At 39.5% G+C, this 23,269-nt stretch overlaps 1 protein-coding gene across 1 annotated transcript in view; it reads right to left on the bottom strand.

The window, feature by feature from the left end:
* LOC102693211 (guanine nucleotide-binding protein G(i) subunit alpha-2) overlaps positions 1-18,125 on the bottom strand; it is a 100,213-nt gene extending 82,088 nt beyond the window's left edge. The window contains exon 1 of the mRNA XM_006630683.3: positions 17,177-18,125. Within this exon, the coding sequence (XP_006630746.1) occupies positions 17,177-17,294 (118 nt within the window). The 5' untranslated portion in view covers positions 17,295-18,125. The remainder of the gene's footprint in view (positions 1-17,176) is intronic.
* Between the last annotated feature and the right edge of the window lie 5,144 nt (positions 18,126-23,269).

Raw genomic sequence — 23,269 nt, 5'->3', positions numbered from 1 at the left:
GAAGCGCTGTGAGTCACGGTAATGTCATAAACTAGTAATCAAAAACGGAATTTGATCACATTGCACAATTTAAACAAATGGTACTGGTTTATACTGTAAATAGTTCATATGAACCACGCTTAACTCATTAAACACTGGATGGATCCTCAAGAAAACTTTGAATGGATAAAAGCTAGCACTCCTTAAATTTTTTTATTTTATTTTTTGTTTATCAGCTGTGAGGCAAGAGGACAGAAAACAGTATATGATGCAGCAACAACGTTTTTGTCAGCACATTTATAAAAAGGACAGCCATTTCAACAGTTCAAACCAGAGGTTCATCATTCCAATTCTTAAAATCCATTCTTTAAATCGGTGACAGCTGCAAGCTACGGAAAAGAACAAAATAAGTCCGATTGAACCTTCTTTATATCAATTACACATTTTTTCCAGGTGAACGACTGTTATAACGTAAGGAGAAGCACAGGGCTAGATTCCAGCCCTTGAAGACCCTGAATTCTGAACCCCTAATTTATAATAACAACGGGTTAGTATAAACATTCAACATTCAGCTTTTAAGTCCTAATGATAATTCTAATATGAGGGAGTTAACAAGCACACCTCAAAGTACAATATGCGACAACCTACAAAATCCAAAATATAAAGTAGTTTATATTTTCTAACAAAACTGACATAGTGTAAGACACATCCATTCATTTTAATCTATGCTCATTTAAAAGTTTGTTTCTGTTGAAGCTAGTGCTTCAAAGCAACATTGTGTCTACAGGAAGTTACAGTATACATGGCAGAGAAGACATTCTCTTGAAAAAAAAAATTCTGGGCACTGTGAGGCTTTTGCCTTCACATAACACTGGCACTGATCTTTACTACTTCAGCCGTTCCCTGCAACTCCAACCACACACTTAAACCTTTTCCAGGAAGCCATAATCCTCATGCATAATGGAGACGTGAGGACTAAGCTCCACATTTGTCAGAATAATGAAATTATTAATTGTTTAGCACATTTAGGGAATGCCGGGAATTCAGGAATCACATAGGTAATATCTCTTCCTTCTTAAGAACCTTCCATTTTATCAACCACAAAGCACTTAAAGAACATTTCAGGGAAGAGATTGTTTCTCTGTTGCCAATCCCTGAAAAACAAAACAGGGCAGAGGGGGTGACAGGCTAACCGCAAAGCCATAACGTGGTGCAAGACCGTTCAAAAGTTGATGCTGCTGTTTTTTCTTTCTAAATTAGTCACATCTAGGGCTCCTGCTGCTAACACCTGGAAAAACATATCTTTTACAGCTGGAGCAAATGGTTGACATCCCCACCCCACTTTTGGCTGTCCTGGGCAACTGTCTTTTTTCCCCTCTTTTTTAATGAGGTGAAAGAAAACAACAATAGCTAACCCTAAAATAGAGAAGCTTTATTCAAAAACTTTCCGTAACCCAAGATGGGAGCACGGTAAAATGTCAGCGGGACTGATTTTAAATCCCTGCTCTTTTGACAACTGCAAAGGTTTACTTTTTTGTACTTCCAGAGCAAGCAAAGGGTGTTCTTTTTAATTTGACAGTGCCACTCAAAGACAGCATATCCTACACATGATCAAAAACAAGCATTTGCGGTTGGGTAGATCTATGCAGCTGAACTCTTAATACCTTTATCACAGCAGGCAGCACACTTAACAGAAATATTCACACTGGGCTCACGCAACAAAGGGACAATGAATGTACAGTAGGTGCATGTGAACAATCCAAGTGGCAATAGCTCCATAGGGCTCACTCTGGCCTAACAGCAAGATTTACACTTGGGAGCATTATAGGAAAATAAAAGGCTAGTGTGTTCAAATTAATGGGGTTATTTGTTTGAAGAAAGGACTTGGATTCTCTTCATTCCTTAACAATCAAAACCATCTTCACACCGCAGCAAACAAAAGAGCTCTTACCACACACCAATATCGGCATTATCACTTCAGCAGAAGGAAGACAGAATAAAGAGGACTCTCAGGCCAGGAGCAAATAACCATCTCAAGAATTCATTAGCACACACTCTGTGTTTAAATGAGATATAACAAAGCCAGCTCAAACACAAGGAAAGACCTCGGATCTCGCCAGGTGCAGGGGATTGCTAAAACTCACAACGCACATCCCACACTTTTCTGCGATTTTGTTTTCATGCAGGTTGGGGGAAAAACCCAACCCTGCCCACCTTCAAAAGAAAAATGCTAATGTTCTTGAAAACTAGCTAAGGAAGATCAAGAGCTACTGCTGCTTATCAGTCATACTGGCAGACAATTGATGCAAGGCAAAAGTCTCACGTTTTAGAGTTTGCAACCAGAAAATGGGATATTGGCAAACTAACAATCCAGGGATATTTTATTACACATAATAAAAACATTCTGTAAGCAAACACTGAACTGGGAGATCTGTGAATGCATTTAAGTAAAACATCCGTCTTAAAAAGTTACAAAAGTGTAGTCTCAATAGCGCAACACGTCTTGGAAAATAATCTTCTTTTTTTTCCTGTGGGGCTCACATGCTGTAATTGTAAGCCGTTTCCAAGAGGCACAAACAAACAAGAATACTGGAAATCCGAGTCCCTTTCAAACTTAGAGTGCAGAGCAGAGCAGACGTATGATTAAATGATTAAATCGGCAGATCTTTCCAACCCTGCCCCGCTGAAAGCCAGGCCAAACTGTACAGGATGGGCGTCAACGCTTCCTGTTTCAGACAACGAAGGGTTAACCACGGCTTCTGTGTAGTTGTAACAGCAGATAACCAAAAGAGGAAGTGAAGGAGGTGGGGACTGGGTCTCAGGAAAATACATCACTTCTGCAAGTTTCCATAGCAGCTTAAATTTTAACTGAAAAAAGGCCAAGCAATTTCTGTCACAAAATGAGGGTGGAGGTTTAAGGACCACAGGGCAGTGTCCTGACCAGCAAAAGAGTCAACACCCAGGCCCTGAAACATGTCAGAAAACTGCAATGCAGACTAGGGAGTGAGAGAAGGGTGCAGGTTTCGCAAGGATCAATTTTCTGAGATAAATGTCCTCATCCAGAGGGTTTCACAGCATTTAAGAATTATTAGCTGAGAATTAAAGCATTTATTCACTAGACCTCTCTCGAAAAGGACAATTCAGGGGAAAAAAATAAAACACTAATATTACACAAGAACTGAACCTGCTTTCCAAAAGTGAGACATTTTGGGTTGATATAGAATTTTATACCCTTATAACTTTAAAATACATGTAAAAAAAGTAGCATTATCCTACATGAAAGCTAGGTAGAACCTAAAGAATATTCTGGTAAATAACTACTAAAAGGGATTTTTACAAAAAATTTAGCTGACTCATCCATTCATACAGCGAATAATTTTACAATAATGGGTCATGACCAAGGCCTGTCCTCAGAAAAAAATATATTTTATTTATCCTGGTTTCACAGAAGAAGAAAAACCTGTTTCTCTGAAATGTCTGGGAATTTTGTAAAATGTATTTTAATACTAAAGAGACTGAAGTGAGCAACATGTACCTTAAGAAATAGTTATAGACTTTAAGGCCTAGAAAAACAACTGTGATTTCCATTTACAGCCACACGCATTGGTCAGGATGCAGATGGCCATTTGCACAGTGTTTTAACACAATTAGGATTGTTTCAGTGTGGAAACAGGAGGCAAAGAATGGATCACAAAGACAGATGGCCCTGCCTTCCGCTTAAGTAGGAGACCCCTTTTTCCCCATGAACCCAAACACCGTCTTCTGCAGCCACTGTCCTGTATGTGGCCCATCCCAGGAGTGCTAGAGCAATTCATTCAGCACCAGAAAGTCTCACGATTGAGTCCGTTTGCAAAGTGAAGGAATTGTTAACCACTGAGAAGCAATTATAACCCAGCATAACAGTGCATCGTGGTCCAGATTTCAGTGTGAGCAGTGAAGGCTGAGATTTCCAGATCACGCACATCTGCAGTCCAACACAACAGCCACAATGCAGTACTTGCACAAACTGTATCACTAAAAGGGGGATCTGTGTCAATCCAGCAAGAGTCACATAAACTATGTCCCATGGTTCATTTAATCTGGAGAAAGTTCATGACACTGTCTTACCTTCACACATTAACACAGTCTGCTCTGTTACTGTAGATATTACAGTACAGTACCTTCACTTCCCGAGACAGTTAAGGAAGTGGGGGATGAGCAACACTCACCAATTTGTGCCGTAATACCATTGAGAGTGTCCTGACCGGTGGTATTACGATGTGGTATGGTGGAGCCACAGTACAGGACAGGAAAGCCATACAGAGGGTTGTTAGGTCCACGCAGAAAATCCGAGCTACCCTCCATCGAGCTGACAGCTCAAATTAGCACATGCACTTTAAAGTACTGCACTGTTTATTGTCCATGTCTGTTTGCCATTTGTACCCATTTTTTTCTTTATACTCTTACTGGGTACAGCTGAACAAGTAAGCATTCCAATACACTTGTTGTATATGGCAAATAAAAACTCTTGAATCTTGAACAGGATGTGAGGAGGCAAAGGAAGCTTTACTGTCTACCATGACAGCCCAGACATTTAATACCACTATGACAGAAGCTAAGTTCAGCCCCGCTCCACGTCCTCAGGGGTCTCTCCAGTAAAACTTACTGGCACCTGTTTAGTCACAGGAGTCACTGATACACAGGAAGCCAATCATGGCTGCCATAGCCCACTCAAGCCCTCCTTTCCAACACTGCAGTCATCCTGGCCGGCCTTCCCATGGGCATCAGGAGTCAGTTAGCGACCTTTGACTGCTGAACATCTGAATCACCGGCATGGAAATATTTTCGACAGTTTCCAGGGCACTGCAGCTGCATAAAAATAATTGGCAAGTATTAACACCCAGACGCACGGACTTAGACATTACCAACCACACTATTTAAGGGATCCACTTTGTGGGGTGTCAGACACCTGGGTAGGGCAAAGACGACCTCTATTAATATAGCATCCAATGACTCGTTCCAGGCAAAATAACGGAGAGACGGCATTTAAAAGCTCTGCGGGGAGTCAAGTGTGATAACAGTTTTAGCAGAGGAGGGAGGGAGTAAGGGAAGTGCACAAATTAAATGTCACCATGCAATGCTCCGCACCAGACAGTAATTAGCACCTCTGAATCTACTCCTCTGCCACGGTGCTCGTCACACTCACTCCTACATACCTCACAGAGCATCACGACTCTGAGATCCTAGACGAGCCTCTGCTCAAAAGATTTCAAACCGAAGCAGGACAGCTGATATTTCTTGAGCGTTCAATGGCGTTCAATTTCATGAGGGAGAAATGAAAAGGCTGACAATTACCTTCCTTTGAAAAAAATGTAGTGTTAGCTTTAGGCCTAGTATGAAAAAAGCAACAAATTAGGTGATGGAGGAGGGAGGTCAATATATAGTTTGCTTGTATTGCCTATTCATTGCCTATATTGCCTACATCTAAATTGTCTCGATTTGTTTGCTTATCGCCAACATGCTTGTTTAATCAAAACTACCTGGAAATAGAATAAAAGATGTGAAAACTCAAATGTGAAAACTGTGACTGCAGCTTTGGCTCCGATCACCACGTTTATAAGCCTGCTTAGCCAAAAACGTGCAAAAAATAGGCTCCTGTCTCATATACACTGCCTGAAACAATTCAATTTTACCACTGCTAGAAAACTCAGATCACCAGACATAATATTCTGACTCTGACCGTGTGTTTTGTATTTTTTTCCTTCACAGGGAACATGTTGACAGATTGCCGAATACATACAGTACAAGTAAGCTGATTCCAGCTTACCCACATAGTTGTTGAACACTCAATTATCTTCCCATCAGGGAGCCAGAGACACAATGAAATCCTGCTTCTTGGTACAGTAAATTATTGCAGACAGGAGAAAGAAAATAAACTGATGGCCTGTTCCATTATTATTCAATTATTACTTTTTTTTTAAATCAGCAAAAAAATGATTTCTTCTTTGGACAATTCAAACTATTATGATAATAAACGTTTCACCAAGTTGCACAGCCAGCAAAATGAAGGTTTCTTTCTTTAGACATGTCTTTTTCTTTTAAATCGGTACTAGGTGGTACAGTAGCTGAGCTGATTAAGGATTGCGTATCCCAAATATGGAAGCATAAAAAAGGTAAAGTACTGACTCTAAACTTAACAAAATATTTGCCCAGGATGGGCAAAATATTTTTAGATTGGCACCTGGGAGAGAATTCATGGGTCCCTTAACTCAAACGATAATGAAGAGAAACACTGCTTGTTTTCTATTTTGATCAACTACACTGGAAAGCAAAGAGAGCTGCAAAAATTCTATCATTCTCCCAGCTTTTAGCCGAACTTTAAAATCTGCGTCTGCGTGCATCAAGCAGAACTGTTCCGCTCTGCACAGCCCTAAGTCACAGCACAGACAAAATGCCTCTCAATTGCAGTCTGTAAATCAACCCACTTCCTCATCAGTTTCTGCCAGATATTTTTAATACTGAACAGTCAGGAGAGAAACTGCATGACTAAAGGGGGTATATTTCTACAGAAAAAGAACGCAACAAAAAGCTGACTGACACAACGATTTCTCAGCCGTGTGTTTTCCCCTCCTCTAAAACACTGTACATCCCCTGCCAAATATCAACAAGATTTTTGAAGAGGTTGAGATCAGTTATTAGTGGCACTAGGAACATAATCTCAGTGGCTGTTTTATGCAATTAAGTATTTATGACTTAAACAATGCGGGATTGTGTTTAAATATTACCCAGGAAACTATTATGCACAGAATGGAATTTGGTAGACATAATTTTTTTTTTGTGCATGATTACTGTATGTGCACAGCAGGGCCAGCAAGGGAACTGAAATTGAAAATTGCTTAAAAAACACAAAAATGCCAATGATTCACATGAGTTGAATGAAAAATTTAAAAGAGGCTCAAAACATTTTGTGACGCCAACCTGGAGGCTCAGAAATATTAAAACCACTCACCTGGATCTTAAACTGAACTATATCAAATATGATTTTGGGCCTTCATTTCTAAAGAGTCCTACAATGTGCTGAAAAGACTGCTTATTACATAGACACTGTTATTGCACCAAAGCTCCATTTGACACAGCATCTAGTCTTTACAGGTTTAGAAAACATAACCCACCAGAACGACAAGTGGCTTCTCACTGGTGTGAGTGTCTCTGGGCTGTCCTGTCAGTGGAGCCAAGTCTATTGCAGAAGTCAAAATCCATCTAGATGTTTGCTCTTCAGTTGTAATTGGGAAGGAGCATGTGAGCCTGCCAGCCATCTCTTGAAGCCTTAGCTTTGAACTGCTAACCCAGACAGGTCTCTGGAGAATTAACCTGCATCTGGTGCAGCTTCTCCACACTGTGAATTCAGCTTTTACTGTGTTTCTAACTGCTTGATTGTCCTCTGTTTTTTCTTATTTTACCTTCAGCTCCTTCAGAACAACTACTTGACACTACGTCTTCACCTTTTTGCTGCTAACACTTGGACCGCACAATCAATAGTAACGCCAGCCTTCAAAGTGCAAAACACAAAGGCCGCATTTCATTGAATTTTTCCTGCTTTGCTTTTTTTTCCGCAACCCCATTAGAGCTCAATTTACAGTCCAGGGAAACCAGCTCTGCAAATTTCACTTAAAACCTAACTGTCAAGAGAGTGAAAGTTAAGATATGAGGAGAAAGAACTGTCTGTCTAAGGGTTCACCATTCCTGTCCCAGCTGTGTAAGCTGCAAAAATGGGGCATCGGTAGTGCTTCAAGCAAGAAAGACAACAGAACCCTTGCAGTTATTTTCTCAACAAAAGCAGGGTGCTAGCAATTCTACTATCGTTCACAAAAACTACAGCACTGTCTTTTGTCCTGTTGTCAAACACGAACTGCCAATGCAAAGCTACCTGGAAAAATACAAAGAACAGCAAACCTAAAAGATTCTACCTGGTCATGGAAAACAGAGAAACCAGCTGTCACTGTAATATAACAATTTATTTCTAAACTTCAAACGTCTGTTTCTTTCCAACAAACGACATGTTAAACAGAGTGTCTAAAGTGCCATCATTCACTGCTAATTTACATTATAATGTGCTAATATTGTGATGTAAATCCATTATAGTTTACAAATTAAAGAAAAAACTAAAACTGTTTTTTTTAAGTAGATTGGAGACATGTTTTCATGTCTGTAATGGCACGCCATTCTAAATCCTGTCTAAGCAGTTTGGATGCTGTAATCCCTGCAGTACTGTAATTAAGTGTGAATGCGCAGTTTGGCGTACACTCCCTTGCTATTATTTCTGCCACTTTCGTGATAAAACGGGTAACAAAAGTAGTGAAATAGGCATCCCTCCACCAACAATGAAGTCAACAAAGATTCACCTACTGAAATTCACTTGTTGAAGCACATTTCAGATAAAAGAAAAATGCTTTTGTTATTTAAAATGCTCATGGCTTCTGCACTCTATTTTGGGTGCAGAAGGTTTAATTTTAAGTGCTTCTTTTCCAGAACCGCCAGTCAAATTCATTACCGCACCAGACTCCCTTAACAAACTGAGCAAACTGAGTGGCATTCACTGCGAGCGATGGAGATGCCTGACGTAATGTTTTTCAGTTTAGAACTGCCCAGGCCAGGAGCCCAGCTGCAGAAAAGCTTCTGCCATCTGGACAATTGCTTGCAGTAGTAGAATTATTTATGTTTCTAAAATTACACTCAATGAAAGCAAATTTAATGAACAATTCAAGTTTAAAAATATTGCCCTTTACCATCATGTTACATTAACTCCATTACTCCATTCAAAATGCCAGACAATGTTAACACAACATTTGCTAAAGTATTTTCCTTTTGTTTTTTGCTTTTTCATTTTAAAGTGGGCTGCTACTGTAAAGCTAGTTCAGATTTAAACAGAAACTGCTGATCTGAAGCTAGGATCTTCACTTCATCATCTCTGTTCTCTATCCTGTTAAATGTAGTATTTTATACCTGCAGGTTGCCAGTCACCAACTGCAGGTCAATGAATTAAAAAAAAACTGAAAAGAGAGAGGAACTCAATCAATAATACCAGGCTTAAGCTGAGAGAACATGAGCCTGTTTTCCTCTCTTAAGAGAAATAAAGATGGTGCTTTGTTTTCTCTGCAAGCAAAAAAACACCTGCACAAACATTAAAGATATTCAAGATATCCAAGTACCTTATTTCCTGAAGGCACGCAAAAGTATCCATTAATGTCTCATACCTTGATATTAACACACAAGGTGCTCATTAACCTTTTTAAATAAAGTGCTGCCATGCAAATTCCCCTTTTGTTCTTCTGCCCTTTAGAACCTGATGTACTGTTATCCTGTTCATCCCATCAAACATACAGCTTTTAATCATTTACCCATTTGTCTTTACTACTTATTTAATAAAAACTCTAGTGTCTAAAAAGTAACCCTCAAAATATATAAATCTTGTTAATTTTCCTGCAACAGGATCCATAAATTTAGTAATCTGTACAAAAGTAAATGTCTGTCATTTAGGATATATATTTTACTTCCAAAATGTTAAACAGCTTTCACTGAAAAAAAGCAAGTTGTTTCACTCAGTAAAAACTCTAAACTTTCAGTTGAACAACTGGAACAAATATTTTATAAACAATATATCTTCACATTTCTTTCTGGCAAATGCTGGCAACATATTCTTATGTAAATTGAAGTAAATATTCTTTAAAGCTCTCTGCTTTCTTCGCTTCAATCTTTGGGAAAAAAAACAACATGAAACAATCATCTTTGAACTCATTTGTAATCAGGTCAGATTAGAGACCCTGATTTACAAATCCCTCAGCTCCTCTCAACGCAGAGCTAAAATGCCCTGCAAGTTTAAACCACAAGCTGAAAAGCCTTCAATGCAAAACAGAAATCATTCTGGAGGTATATAATCGCATGCCTGATGTGTAGACGCTACATAAAACATCTTGAAAAGGGCTTTTTTCTTCTTTGCAAAACAAAAATCTAAATATCTGTATCTAGTTCAACTACGAAGCAGCTAAGCCACTGCTTCTTGGTGAAGTATCTGTACTTGTACCTAGATGAAATGATTAGATTTTTGTACCTTCAGTTCTTATCGTTGTTACAAAGTGTATTGCTGCATATGATGGTAAAAGCAGAATAGCTGTGACATCACAGTAACATATATGTACTCTATGGTAAACCATGATAAGAAACGTGAGAAAAAGAGGCAAAACAAAGTAAATGCATCGTACCAACATTGTAAAACCAATGGAAAACTTCAAAAATGGCAGGCATTTAGCATAGCAAACTCATATTAGGGGTCTTTAGTCTTGTTAGTCCTAAACGGACAAGTGAGCAGCTCAGACCTGAAACACAGCAAGCGTGCTACTGGGATACGCAAAGCCCAGGGCAGATCGCAGTCACAGTGTGACAGCAATTCCAAATCATCAATCTAGCAGACTTCAGTTCAACTTAATGACTTGAATCCTTTATCTGATACATTAGAAAAATCCCCAGCATTTAACCACAATCAAAGCACAGAACTAACTCTAGGCTCTCTTCTGTCATTCATTAACCCAACTGAAGCCTTTGCTGCTGCAGGAATTCACATACACCCCCCCACCACCACCACCCCCACCACCCCCTGTTTCTTTTTCCATTGCACAAGGCAATGGCAAACTGCACGGCCATAAAGTGCAATGTTTGCACAGTTTAGGGCTGTACAATTTTATTGCACAGTTAAGATTTGAGTAGAAAGCAATTGACTTCCCATTTGTTGCAGGACAGTGATTTATCCTAGCTGTAGAGGGGGTCAAGGAATCATGTCAAGGGCCATTGGTGCTATTCAGTTTGCCCCCAAGCCCCCACCCGCCTCCCTGGGTGGGCTGTAAGGTCAGAGAAACCTTGCTCAAAGGGGCAGAGGAATTAAATGTTAGCTGAGCAGCAATACGGAACACTGAGTATTCCTCGAAATTTCCTACTGAACGACTGATCTTACATGCATTATACTATAATAACAAAAATGACTACTAAAAATATGGAACAAGTCATTTGCTTTAGTTGAAGCTTTTTTATTCACTACTGTTTTCACGTCGTAACCTACAAAGGTTTAGAGAACACCCAAGTACTTTCAAGTCTTTTTCTTTTGTCCATTTCTTGACAACCTCTAAAGGACACAGGAATCAGGGGCAGTGTGCAGGCATGTGACTTTCTTTCTTCTTCCAGAACCATCTGATCAGAAACTGAATCAATACGTATGCCCACTTCTGTATGGAGTCACAGTGCATGACTCAACTTCCCGTCATGAAACCCAGAGGATCTACAAAGCACTACGAGAAGACAAGCTTCTGCAGTTCAGACTAATACACATCTTATTTTGGTCCTGAGGTCGCTGGCAAGTGGGAAAAATGTGGATTCGGTACCAAGTTAGCATGATGTTTTGTTAGGAAATGAAATGGACTAGAAGTAACTGAAAATAATTGGCACCTGCAGGGAAGTGGTGCCAAGAGAAAACCCTGCTGTTTAGCACTCGGCACTGGAAAACTCTTGAAGGGTCAAACTAAGGCGAATTGGGATTAACTGGGACCCCAAGGGCAAATCTGTTTCTTCCATTGGGAATTGGGGCTTCCACACTCACAGCTATCAAAGTACAGTTGCTGGGAGAAAAAGCAAACCTTCATAAAGGTAAAGAAGTATTAGAAAAGGGAGAGTTCAGATTAATTGCCTAAAGTAGGTTTACAGGCCTTCGTTTCCTCCTGATGTCGGAAGCGAAATAACAGTGGTGTGAAATTGCCCACTATCTCAACATCAGGAACCCCATGTCACCTGAAACTGTTCTGTAATAAAACTCTGAAGCGTAAGTGACCATTTACAAGGGAAAAATAATCACTCCGTTCCAAGAACGTAAGGAGAATGAAGTGGCAAGCAAATACCATCTGTTTTTTTAATATTTATGGTTGTGGTAAAAAAATATATATATATTCCCCTTTTTTGCAACCAAGCTTGATGAACATTTTTCAATTCCACCCGCAGCATTCGCGACACAAGCCGAGTCATGAAAACAAATCCATATTTTGAGGCCAAATCACTTTGTTATAATCTTCTTCACTGAAGTCCACTCTCCCTCTGGCATTTAGGCCCTTGCACTCATAGCCACTGAGATTCAATTAAAATCACACTGTTCAGTTTAAATTCTTTGGCCATCAAAGAGAATCAAGACTGCTGATGTAATTGGAAATGCTGGCACTAGGAGACAACACACTGACAAAAAACTTGTTACCTCACACTCCACACTGCTTCCCATTCCTTTGTTTCGATGGAACAAAAGCAGAGTTTCAGAACCCTGTCGTTCCTTCCTCAGAATTCTGCTCACCACAGTTCTGGAACCTTTCTTTCTCTTGAAACAGTAGAGAGGGAAGGCTGCTCAGAACAGGAGGTACCAGCAAGAAGGAAAGCAAAGCTTTAACTGCTCCAGACCAAATTCGGAGCCCCTGTTTCATTCTGGGGAGCTGTGGTCATTCGGAAATAACGCTTCTCTGACATTTTTGGAAGTCGTCTGCATGGGAATGATAAGCATATGGACTTCCAGGCATTAACTCTACACACTGGCCAGTGTGTTGGTCACTTTCAAAGAGGAGTGCAGGTAGACACTCCAGGCAGCCAACGGCTGTTTTCTTTATGTTACCCTCCTGGTGTCACCAGAGTGCAGGACTGTTTTCAGAAGTAATATTTACATCCGTGACAGAGAAATATTTACATTTGGGAGAGAGCGTGGTGAGAAGGGAGGGGAGGGTCAGAAGATTAATCTTAATGAGGAACTGAAGGATTAAATATCCCCATACCCTCAACCCGGATTATGCAGTTTTAATCTTTAAAAGGGAGAACAACACACAACACTCTCTTTGACACTGGGGGATGCACAGTGACTTCTGTACGCGTGTGTGTATCCAGGCAGGAGGAGAGATGAAGGTGGCCATGCGGGCTCACTCGGACAATGGAATCACACTGTGAGGAGAGGGAATTGCCAAGGAAACTTCCATTTCAGCTGACCTTCCACCAAGGCTGGGTGAGATTAATCCCAAAAATAAAAGCAGCAGAAGTGGAATTTGCTGGGGATCAAGTTGCCAATAGGATTAATTTAGGGTCAGAGTCCAGAATTTGAGAAGAACTGTAAAAGACAGCTTTAGCGGATTAAAAGTTTTTCCCACCAACTTTCTCAATTCTTTAACAGCTTCTTGGGGACTTACAAATTATACCCTGGTGAAATAACATTTAGAAGCAGGCTATGTCGGACTAGTTTTTGCTACTCCTGAAGCAGTAAGTCAGATTTATCTCTGCATATGACTGCACCTCACCCTTTGTATTAAAATTGTTCTGAGATAGCGACTGACTGCATAATTTAATTAAATGTGACACTGTTCTCCTACTAATACTCTGGATCAGAGGAAGAAAAAAAAAGATTTCATTAAAATATCTGAGACCACTTGGCTCTTAACAGTCTGGAGGGAGATACACACTTAACCGTCTGATAACCAGGCTTTCACACCTGCAAATCTCAAGGGCTTCTTGGAGATGAAAGTAGAACTTTGCAGAGTTTGTCACACCTACCCATGGAGTCTATGCAATGCTAACAGACTAAAAAGCACATCCTCCTAAATGCATCCACCTAAATCCTGTTTTCATTTATAGTGGCCAATTTATAGCACATAATAAAAACAACTATCCCCTTCAAAACCATTAAAAGACTTTCTGGATGACTACCACTTATTTGTCCATTTATCAAAGGACATATTATTCATATTAAACCAGCATTAGAAAGCCTGCTAATGAAGCCATTTGGCCCCAGTTTATTTATCTGGTAGGAGCTAACAGATCCAATCAACTCCTCCAGTCTTTCTATTATAGAAGGAAGGTATTGGTCAACAACATGGCTAGGTGTACTCCCACAATCCTTTGAGCACTAAAGTGCCTCTTTGTACCCAACTTTAAATCGACTTCCAATTTAACTTCGACTTGTGTCCCATGGTTTATGATTCACTCCTTAGGATCTGTGCTTGGGGCTGAAAGGTTGCTGATTCGAATCCCATGGCCGGCAGAGAAATCCTACTCTGTTGGGCCCCTGAGCAAGGCCCTTAACCCCAACTGCTCCAGGGGTGCCGTATAAATGGTTGACCCTATGCTAGGATCCCAAGCTTCTCTCCCTGTATGCGTGTCTCATGGAGAGCAAGTTGGGGTATGTCGAAAGACAAATTCCTTATACAAGAAAAATTGTATATGGTCAATAAAGTGATCTTATCTTATCCTAATCCTGGGTTGCTTTTGTCAGTGCCTTTAAGGACTGAATCAGGTCTCCTCATAGTCTTCTCTTTTCATGACTCAAAAAAGTAAGTTCTTGTAACCTATCAATGGAGGACAGTCCATTCAGCCTTGCTGCTTTTTTTTAAACTGATTCCAGAGCAACAAGACCTTTTATGAATTCTGATTATCATAACTGTTCATAATACTCCAAATAATTGCACAACATGAGAACACAATGCTCTTTCTCAAATCCCTTCTCACTTCTGCAGGGCAAGACAATGTAAAACAACCAAAACCCAAATGTGAAATCAGAATCAGAAACGTATTGCCATTAACTGACCTGGAAATAAGATGGTCTGACTCTTCATAATTAGGAAATTAGGAATTAAAATGGTCAGTTTTAACAGAATAAGGCTCTGTATTGCAGACTTTGATGATTTTCAACAGGATGAGAGCACGCATGCACGTTGGGTGCGGGGGACTGGGCCTTTAAAAGTGTTTTTGTAACTAAGCATTTGTGTTTCAAATTGAGGAAGCGAGACACGTCTGAGACAGAATGTGGCTCAAAACAAAAGTAACTTAAATCCCTTATCTGCATGATGGTTGATTTTCTGAAGCTTAAGTGCCTTCCATCTTAGTAGCTGCACAGGCAAAGGCCCATTCATTTCCAAATCACAAATAAATCTAGATACATCCGTTCACAGGCAGTTTCAAACTTGCACTTTCAGATCATTCAAAAAATGTTTGAAAAAGATGAGCAGAATGACATCCGTTCTTCCACACGTTTTGTCTAAGATCAGGGACACTCTGCCATTCTTAAACTCAGACTACACAGTGGCGACTGCCAAAACTGTCTTTGTGAGGTTGTTCTGTTTCATCTGTGGTGAGGCCTCTTACCTGCCAGGTCTCTGGTTTGTTTGAAATGTTCTCTAGGTGTGGTGGAGGACACTGTCAAAACTCTTTGAAAAGGGTAAAAAGAACAGGCTCATCCAGGGACAAACTGGACACTGTAACATGCGTTACTCTCCTCAGCTGTATCCCACAGCATGAATAATTAGGACAGCTAAATTAATAATCACATTATTCCTTGCGTCTAAGCAAAAGCCTTTATTCTGTTCTTATTTTACCTTAAAAGAAGCCGTCTTTCAGGCTACAGAGAGGTCAGTTTATCCTGAAAGTATACCATTATCTACTTTTTCAGCAGGCAGAACTGGTTTTTATTATGGTAAACAGGCTGTCTGTTTCCACCAGCAATCATACTCAAGTGATTCCGAAAGTCCTTTTTTCAATGACTGAAGTCAGGTAACCATTAACCATGAAGTTTAAGTTAGTACACCAAGCCAAGGACTCATTTCAGAGACACACATATGAAGCAGGCATGAAACCCGTTTCTCCAGAATGACAAAAGGCCAAATCTGAATTCTGGAGCAACTACATCTCAGTACGTCAGTACTACCATTTCACTCAGTTCTCCTAAACATAAGGAACATACAAAGCCAGCCTACTGTAAATAAATCAGGCAGAAGGAGGATAACTTATTTTCAAGATGTGGAGTCACTAGGTCAGACTGAAGCATCATGGGAAAACCAGAGCCCTTCAGGATGAGGCTAGAAGATTTTTTATATGTATGGAGGAACAAAGCTGACCCAGGGTTTATGGGTTAGAGAGTCAGCACATTTCTTGGAAACCTTACCCTAACCTATTGCTAATCAACTGAATATGGGCTAGACTGAGCTCACAGCTCCAACATTTAGAATACCAGTGGCACTAAACCACAAAATCAAAAAGTGAAGCTGTACAGCCTCTTTAAAAGTCACTATCAACACTTATGACAGGTCTGCTGCCACTGACAGAAAGGTTAAAAAAGACCACAGATTATGGGGATCTTAATTAGACTTACACCTTCGCCTGCAGAGCAGGGAAACTGTGGTGTACTGAAAAGCAGGCTTCACACTTCACTGCAGACACTGTAAGAATATAGACCTATTAATGAAGCTGTTGGCGTTGTGGTAAACAATTATAAAATCAATGACTTTCTACTCCTTTTTCTAGGGAACCTTTGGTAATGTAAACAAGGCTGACCTACCCTTGTGCTTTTAATTAGAGCAAACCTTAGCTATTATCAAGGCTATATTTTTACTTGTGCACTGCAACGGCACAGAATCATTACCACAGTCAAAAAATTTCAGGACCGAAGCTTATAGATGACATACACAGCACAGGCACTGCAAGCCTGTGGCAGTTTTACGCGCACTGCAGCGTCAATACGTGCGCTTCATAAATCCGCCTGTACCTAAATACACTAAATAAGACGTGTACCGCAAGCACAGCTTATCTGTCCAGGGAAACAAAGAGCCTGAACTTAACTCATTCAGAAATGTTTCCAACACTTTACAAAATAACGAGCACATCATTGTGCGAAGGACAACGAGTCTTCGCAGGATGAATACGCGCACAGCCTGCACGGTAAAAATGTCAATCCTATACGTTTACCTAAGCGAGGGACGTAACACTGGTCACACATGTAAAATAACACAGCACGTTACATTAACTTGGTTTCCATCAAACGAAACCACGGAATCACTGTTCTGTGCAGTAAATTAAGCCAGAGCATTTCATCCTATTCCTAAATAGCTTGGCCAAGTCCCGCACAGAGACCGCGGTACAAAAACATCTCTCCTACTGGGGGATAAAACCCATTCACCTGAGATAGATTTCAATTCCTCATGTCAGCATCCGCTAGCTGACCAAGTCCGTTTATTCTAATGGTCGCGGCACAAATCTACATCTAAATCACACAATACAAACAATGATGCTTTTGTCGTCTTTGAACGGTCGTGGACAGGCGCCTGCGAGACAGTCAAACTAAAAGGGAAAATAACATTTTAATGAGAGTGAAAGCCTTCCTTCTTACCTAAAAGCAGCAGTTTCACCTCTCTAGCGGCTTTCTCCCCATCTTCCCGGAGGTTTTTATCAATCATCTTGGATCTCTCGGCCGCCGCTTTATCTTCAGCACTTACTGTACAACCCATGGCTCCAACTGCACACACACGCAGGTACGAATAATGGTTCACAAAAAAATGTATGTATACACTTGAATACAAAAAAAAAAACAGGTGCTAAGAACTAGTCCCGCGTTATTCTGGATCCTTCACACAATCAAGAACTGGCAAATTCCTATTCTGATGACAAAACGAAGAAAAAAATAAGGTTTATCCACACATACACAAAAATCTTCGTGGGGGAAAAAAAGTTATGAAAAAATCAGAAATGCCCTTCTTTTTTCTTGTGTTTTCGGAGAAATCTTTAATTTCCTGTACGCATGTAACGCTCCATTAATCACAGTTCAGCTGGAACACGATGATTTGAGAAATAACCAAAAAGCGAAAGGTGCAAGAAGAGCAAGCAAACCACACTATTAAGCTGGTCTTCGCAATAATCAATATAAGGGGCCAGCAAGAACTTCTTTTAAAAGTCACATTAAGATTCAAAGAAGTTAAGATTTCCCCGTACAGCTTCTTGCACGCAGAGAACAAGATAGGAGGAAATGAGTAACTGTTCAACTATATTCCACCAGCTGGACAGCTATACAGAGTCAAATCAATTACCATAAAATAAGAAAAAAAAAGTCAAATTGGTACACCAACAGTTAAAAAAACCACACACATACACACCAATCCTCCTTTTCCCTTTGCTATCAAATTTCTGCAAAGCCTCCCGGCTCCGATCAGGACTCGGCAATGCAAATGAAATAATCCTCTAGTCTTGATTTATTTGCAGTATTTCTGTTGACGCCACACCCGAACCCGCTGAGAAGTTCCTCTCTGCCTGAAAAGCAAGAGAGAAAAATCTGAAGCTCCCCGCACCGCACTCTGCCTACCTCCGTCTGCACGCCCACTGGCGCTGCATCGTGGGAAGTGTAGTCTTCTGCGGAGACAAAGTCCACAGAAATTCGGTTCTGCGCATTTCAGGTTACACAATTATATTGTATTGATTTGTAAGGACAATTTGAGATTTATGCACAGACTCTGATATAAACAGTTGTCCATAAACATCAGCTATGCATTATATAGCTAATAACAGATAAGTCTATTGCTTACTCTACTTTTCCCTTGGTATACAACATACCAATGAGTTTTAAATGACTTTGGTTCCCTTTGGATCCGTTCAATTTGTGCAACTTTCACAGAAGTTCTTGCGTAGGCTAAGACACTGAGCATTAAAAAAAAAACTTGACCAAATTGCACTTCACAGTAAACAACCAGCTTCATCAATGGATGGAATAAAGACGGAGACAGGCTGTCTTTGGTTGACTAAATTAAGCCGATGTTTAATTTAGAAACTTTTCTTCGACATAATGCTGTGAAAGTAATCTTTGGTCAAATATGTTTAGCGTGGTAATTCACTCCGAGAAGCGTAGACGCTCGATTTCCCTGTGGTTTCGACGTTGGTAATTATAGTTACTATTTAAGAATTTTGCTTTCCCGTTTTTTTCGTCATATCATGTAAAACACTTTTACGAACAACCATTTGGTTTCCCTTTCCGTTTCTGGTGTTTACTTGATTTACATTTAAGCAAAGCAAAAATGCAAAATTCGGATTTGCCTTACACTGCGCGTTTCAATGCGTGGTTTTCCCTTAACTCCACAACATCAGCAAGGATGTAGGCCAGAGCACCAGCTACAGTATGTACTGAAAACCCTAAAGCGTGATGGCTCTTGTAAAGATTATTCGCCCCGTCGAACAACTGCCATGCGGCAAACAAGTTTAACACGTGAGCAGAGACAATGAGCTATAAATTACAGTAGCTCATTATATAGGTCATGGCATTTCAACAAAACAGAAAATGGCTGCAAATCAAAACTTGATAAGCGCAATGTCGAAAAAATGTTGGGATGAGGAATTCTGGTAATTATCCTTCTCACTGTTTCGCACATTAAACAGGTGACATTTACTGTAACTGTTTATTCGTTACTGTTTAAGCATCTTTCCATAAAAAGACCAACTGTACTCTTTCGGGCTAACAGAGAGGTTTGGGAAAAAACCTCAGTGAAAAAAAAAACAAGAATTCCTAATGAGTAAAAGCCTTTTGTTCATTGCTGGAAGTCTAATTACAATATTGAATTGAAACACATTATCATTTCATTCTATTAATTTAACAGTCTTCTCCTTTGCACTCTGAAATAATATAAATAACGGCAAATAAAACAATGTGTTTATTATCTTTGTATTTCCTAACTTGTATTAAAAAATAAGGCGCGTTTTGTGTCACGTTAGATTAAACTGTATTAATCATTTCGATTCCCATTTTCATTACCAAGCTCTGATAAGCGCTCACAGTCAAGTATCACAGGGCAAGCGCAGAGTATCTATCACTTTCTAACAACATTACCACTTTGTAACCTGCATTGCGACCAAAATGACATTACATCTAACTGCCGAAGGCATCCAGTAAATTAGTAGCGAACGTTCCTTGTCTAGAATGTTTATATTACTTCTGCTTCTATAAGTCTATAATTTTTTTCCAAGCATGGGAGTTACAAGAGATTCAAGACTCAATTATTATTTAATCAACTTGCAACGTCCATTACTGTGAACGGAGAGATGGCAGCTGTAGTATTGTGATTTAGTGTTACACTTTTCTTTTCAGTGGTTTATGTTCAGCCTATGTGATGCCACAGGAGATGTTGGTGAAAGCAGAGTCCAAGTATGTACCCACTTGTGGAGTTAATCTGAAGTAGTGGGCTTAATGGACCAATGGATCGGTCTTCCATGTAACCATATTGTGTTCAATATTTAGCACGCGGTAAATTTAACTCGCATACTGATCTAAACCTATTAAACACAAGCGAGTATCTGATCGGGTCATGATGTTTTTGTCCAAGGTTTTCGGTCTTCTGTGACAGTCATTATCCATTTGGGTCTGGCCGTTTTAGGCATGTTTTGTGAACCAGTAATATCTCAACAGAATTCGGAAGCGCAGATCTCATTTTCCAATGGTAGTGCACCTTTTCTGTAACGTTTAAACACCCTCGTTTATTTTAATTCATTTCGTCAGATACAATGTCAAAGTGTTCAGCCTTTTATTTATCCGGGGGCATTTCGAGTTATACCTGACTGTGAAGTACTTGCAATTAAAATACAATTAAGTTTAACACAGTTCACTAACAAAATTGCACTAACACTAACACAATCGTAAAGGACTGTAGCAACATTGGAACCTTATATAAATTGTCATGCAAAAGTTAAAATAACTACCTTGAAGTTTAGTGTGATATACTGGACGGAAAAGTAGTCACCGATAAAAAGAAAACATCTCCTCCCTTCACAGCATTTTCAAAATAAAATTATTAACAGTATGTTTTTCTTCATTAATTAGCTTTAGTAATGTGATGTCTGCTTGATCTGCTATTCTTAGTGACATGGTTTTAGCGCGCACCTTTTTGACAGCTATTTACAATAGGCTACCCTATACATATTTACTCGCTTAATCCGCTTATGCACTATACTATAATATACCTGCGTATGTCAACATCAGGACAGTAAAAACTGTGTACTGCAAAACTCAGCGTACTGCCAAGAATAGGGAAGGCCTGAACATTAATCATAATCACCGCACTCATCAGGGAGAAACTCAGCTGAAAACAGTACTTAAGCAAATAACCTACTCCGTGGCCGCCTTGATGTTTTTTCTTTCTGGGTACATTATAAAACCAGAGCTCTACCTGAGATAAAAGGATTGTTTTAACTAAATTATAGTCTTCAATCGCTATAGATTACAAGATGTGACCGTCTTCTGGAGCATAAAAGCAACTACTAAAAACTCCACCAATGTTCTTAGAAATGATATAACAATTATATTAAAAACACAATGCTTATTTTCTTGCCTTGATGGGTAAAAACAGATTAAACAGAAATATTCAAAATAAATAATATAAATTAATGTTGGTTTAAACATTTCTTTACATATCCCATTCATTTTATTTAAAAAATGAGATACTAAAGTTTGCCAAAATATCTGCCTTTTACTTCAAAGTAATACATAGTTGATAGTTCCAGCGACTATTCTACGTTTTTTAAAATATGCATTTATGCGTAAAATGTCAAGCTCTGTCACAATAAAACGAAAACTGTGGAAGTATCTTCTGGGCAATAAATAAGACAGTGAATCGAAAAAGTGCTATATAAATTGTAACTCATAAAGCATTATTTTCTCATAAGGCATACAACGAAAAAAATTGAATTTTTCATTTGCTCCACTATGTTGTTAAATTATGCTTTCTATAAATTTAAATTAACACGCAACGATAAACGAAACATTCCTGTACCACAGCGCTCTCTTGTGTTGCTGCATCAGTACTTACTGCAAGATCACCTATGAGTCCAAAGATACTTTATTAATCACGTGAAGTTAACAGCAAGAACAATTAAAGTTGTATTTGTTTAGTTAAAAAGGGGGCACGGAGACGCAGTGGTTATCATTGCTGCCTCGCAGATCTGGGGTCCTTGGTTCAATCCCTGGAGTGCCTTGTGCATGGAGTTCACATGTTCTCTCGGTGTTTGTATCGTTCTTCTCCAGGTGCTCCGGTTTCCTCCCACAGTTCAAAAACAGGTTGGCTTCTATTAAAAAAAAAACTGGCCCTGGTGTGAATGTGTGCGTGTTTGTCTGTGGCCTGCACTGGACTGGTATCCTGTCCAGAGAACATCCCGCCTTGTGCTGGGTGCTTCCCAGGATAGGCTCCGGGCCAACATGTCACTGAATTGGATAAGTGATGATGATGTGATGTTTGTATCGATAGCGTAGGTGTACTAGATTTTTTTCTTGTATATATTTCCTGGACAATCTATTTCTGCTAATGTTTTCTTTTCTGCATCGGTTCATGCAAATTTACATATATTGTGTTATTATTAATTGAAAAGACAACTCTCTACCAGTTTCGCTAGGCTGCAATAGACCGCTGTCCAGTCCATGGTCTCAGTGTAACCTTGCGTCCTGTGTTTCTGGGCCCTCTAGTCTCTAGGCTGTGTCCATACTACGACATTTCCGATAATGGAAAGATGGACTATATTACATGGAGAGTTGAAACTTAATTTCAAAACTCGAGGATTTCCTACAGATCAAAAACAATATCTAGAAATATAAATAACTCCTCCTTTAATACATCTCACTTTAAAAAACCTGTTGAATCTCTCTTGAATAATTATTTACTCTTCATTAGTAGATAGTTAAGGCATAAAGAAAGCAGTAATGAGATTTTAAGAGGTTATTACACAGAACGGACCATTAACTTCGAGAATTAGAGAAGCACAGCAGAGTCCTGGAAAGAGAAGGGTATCATAATGAAAAAAGACAAAGCCATCCTTAATGTATCCAAACAAAGTTACTTTTTCTTCCGTGTTTTCAAATGTGTTTCATGCCAACAATAAAGATCTGAAAAATCCATCATAATAGTATTGCGCCGGTTTCACTTGTACCTTTCCCTGTTCTTCTGCGTCCGCTACCGGTTTAGTGCGTTCCATTAATCGTGTTCTGCGATTGAATCATTCCTCCTCCAGTTTACCTTGTTCACGCTGTTTCACATACACGGCCTATAGTCTATATACCTCTTTCACAGTTTCACAAAAAACTACTACAATCTATCCTGTCACTACACGTCTACATTGAAGATCAGATTGCAGGTGCTTTATTTTGAAATTTTGTACTGCCGCGCACAGCCAGTTGCAGTACTGTAGTTTTACTATCGGTTACTCATATTGAATTACGCATTCTGCTTCTGTACTGTATATTGCTTCTTTACTGTCTAATGTACAGAATACGGTGTTTCATTCTGTATTCTGTTAGAGATCCCCCATTTTAGTATTGCTCTAGAGATCCTTGCAACTTTATTTTACAGTTATATATGAGTATATAATGTTCTGTTATTTATATTGGACATGTGTTCTACAAGACCTATTAAGGTTCTATTAAAATTAGTGTCCTTAACGAATTTCCGACTTTTAGATGCGC

The sequence above is a fragment of the Lepisosteus oculatus genome, chromosome 4 (genome assembly GCF_040954835.1).
Source record: "Lepisosteus oculatus isolate fLepOcu1 chromosome 4, fLepOcu1.hap2, whole genome shotgun sequence".
In the NCBI taxonomy this organism is placed as follows: Eukaryota; Metazoa; Chordata; class Actinopteri; order Semionotiformes; family Lepisosteidae; genus Lepisosteus; species Lepisosteus oculatus.
The sequence above is the reverse complement of the archived record's forward strand: the minus strand, read 5'-3'. Positions and strand labels throughout refer to the sequence as shown.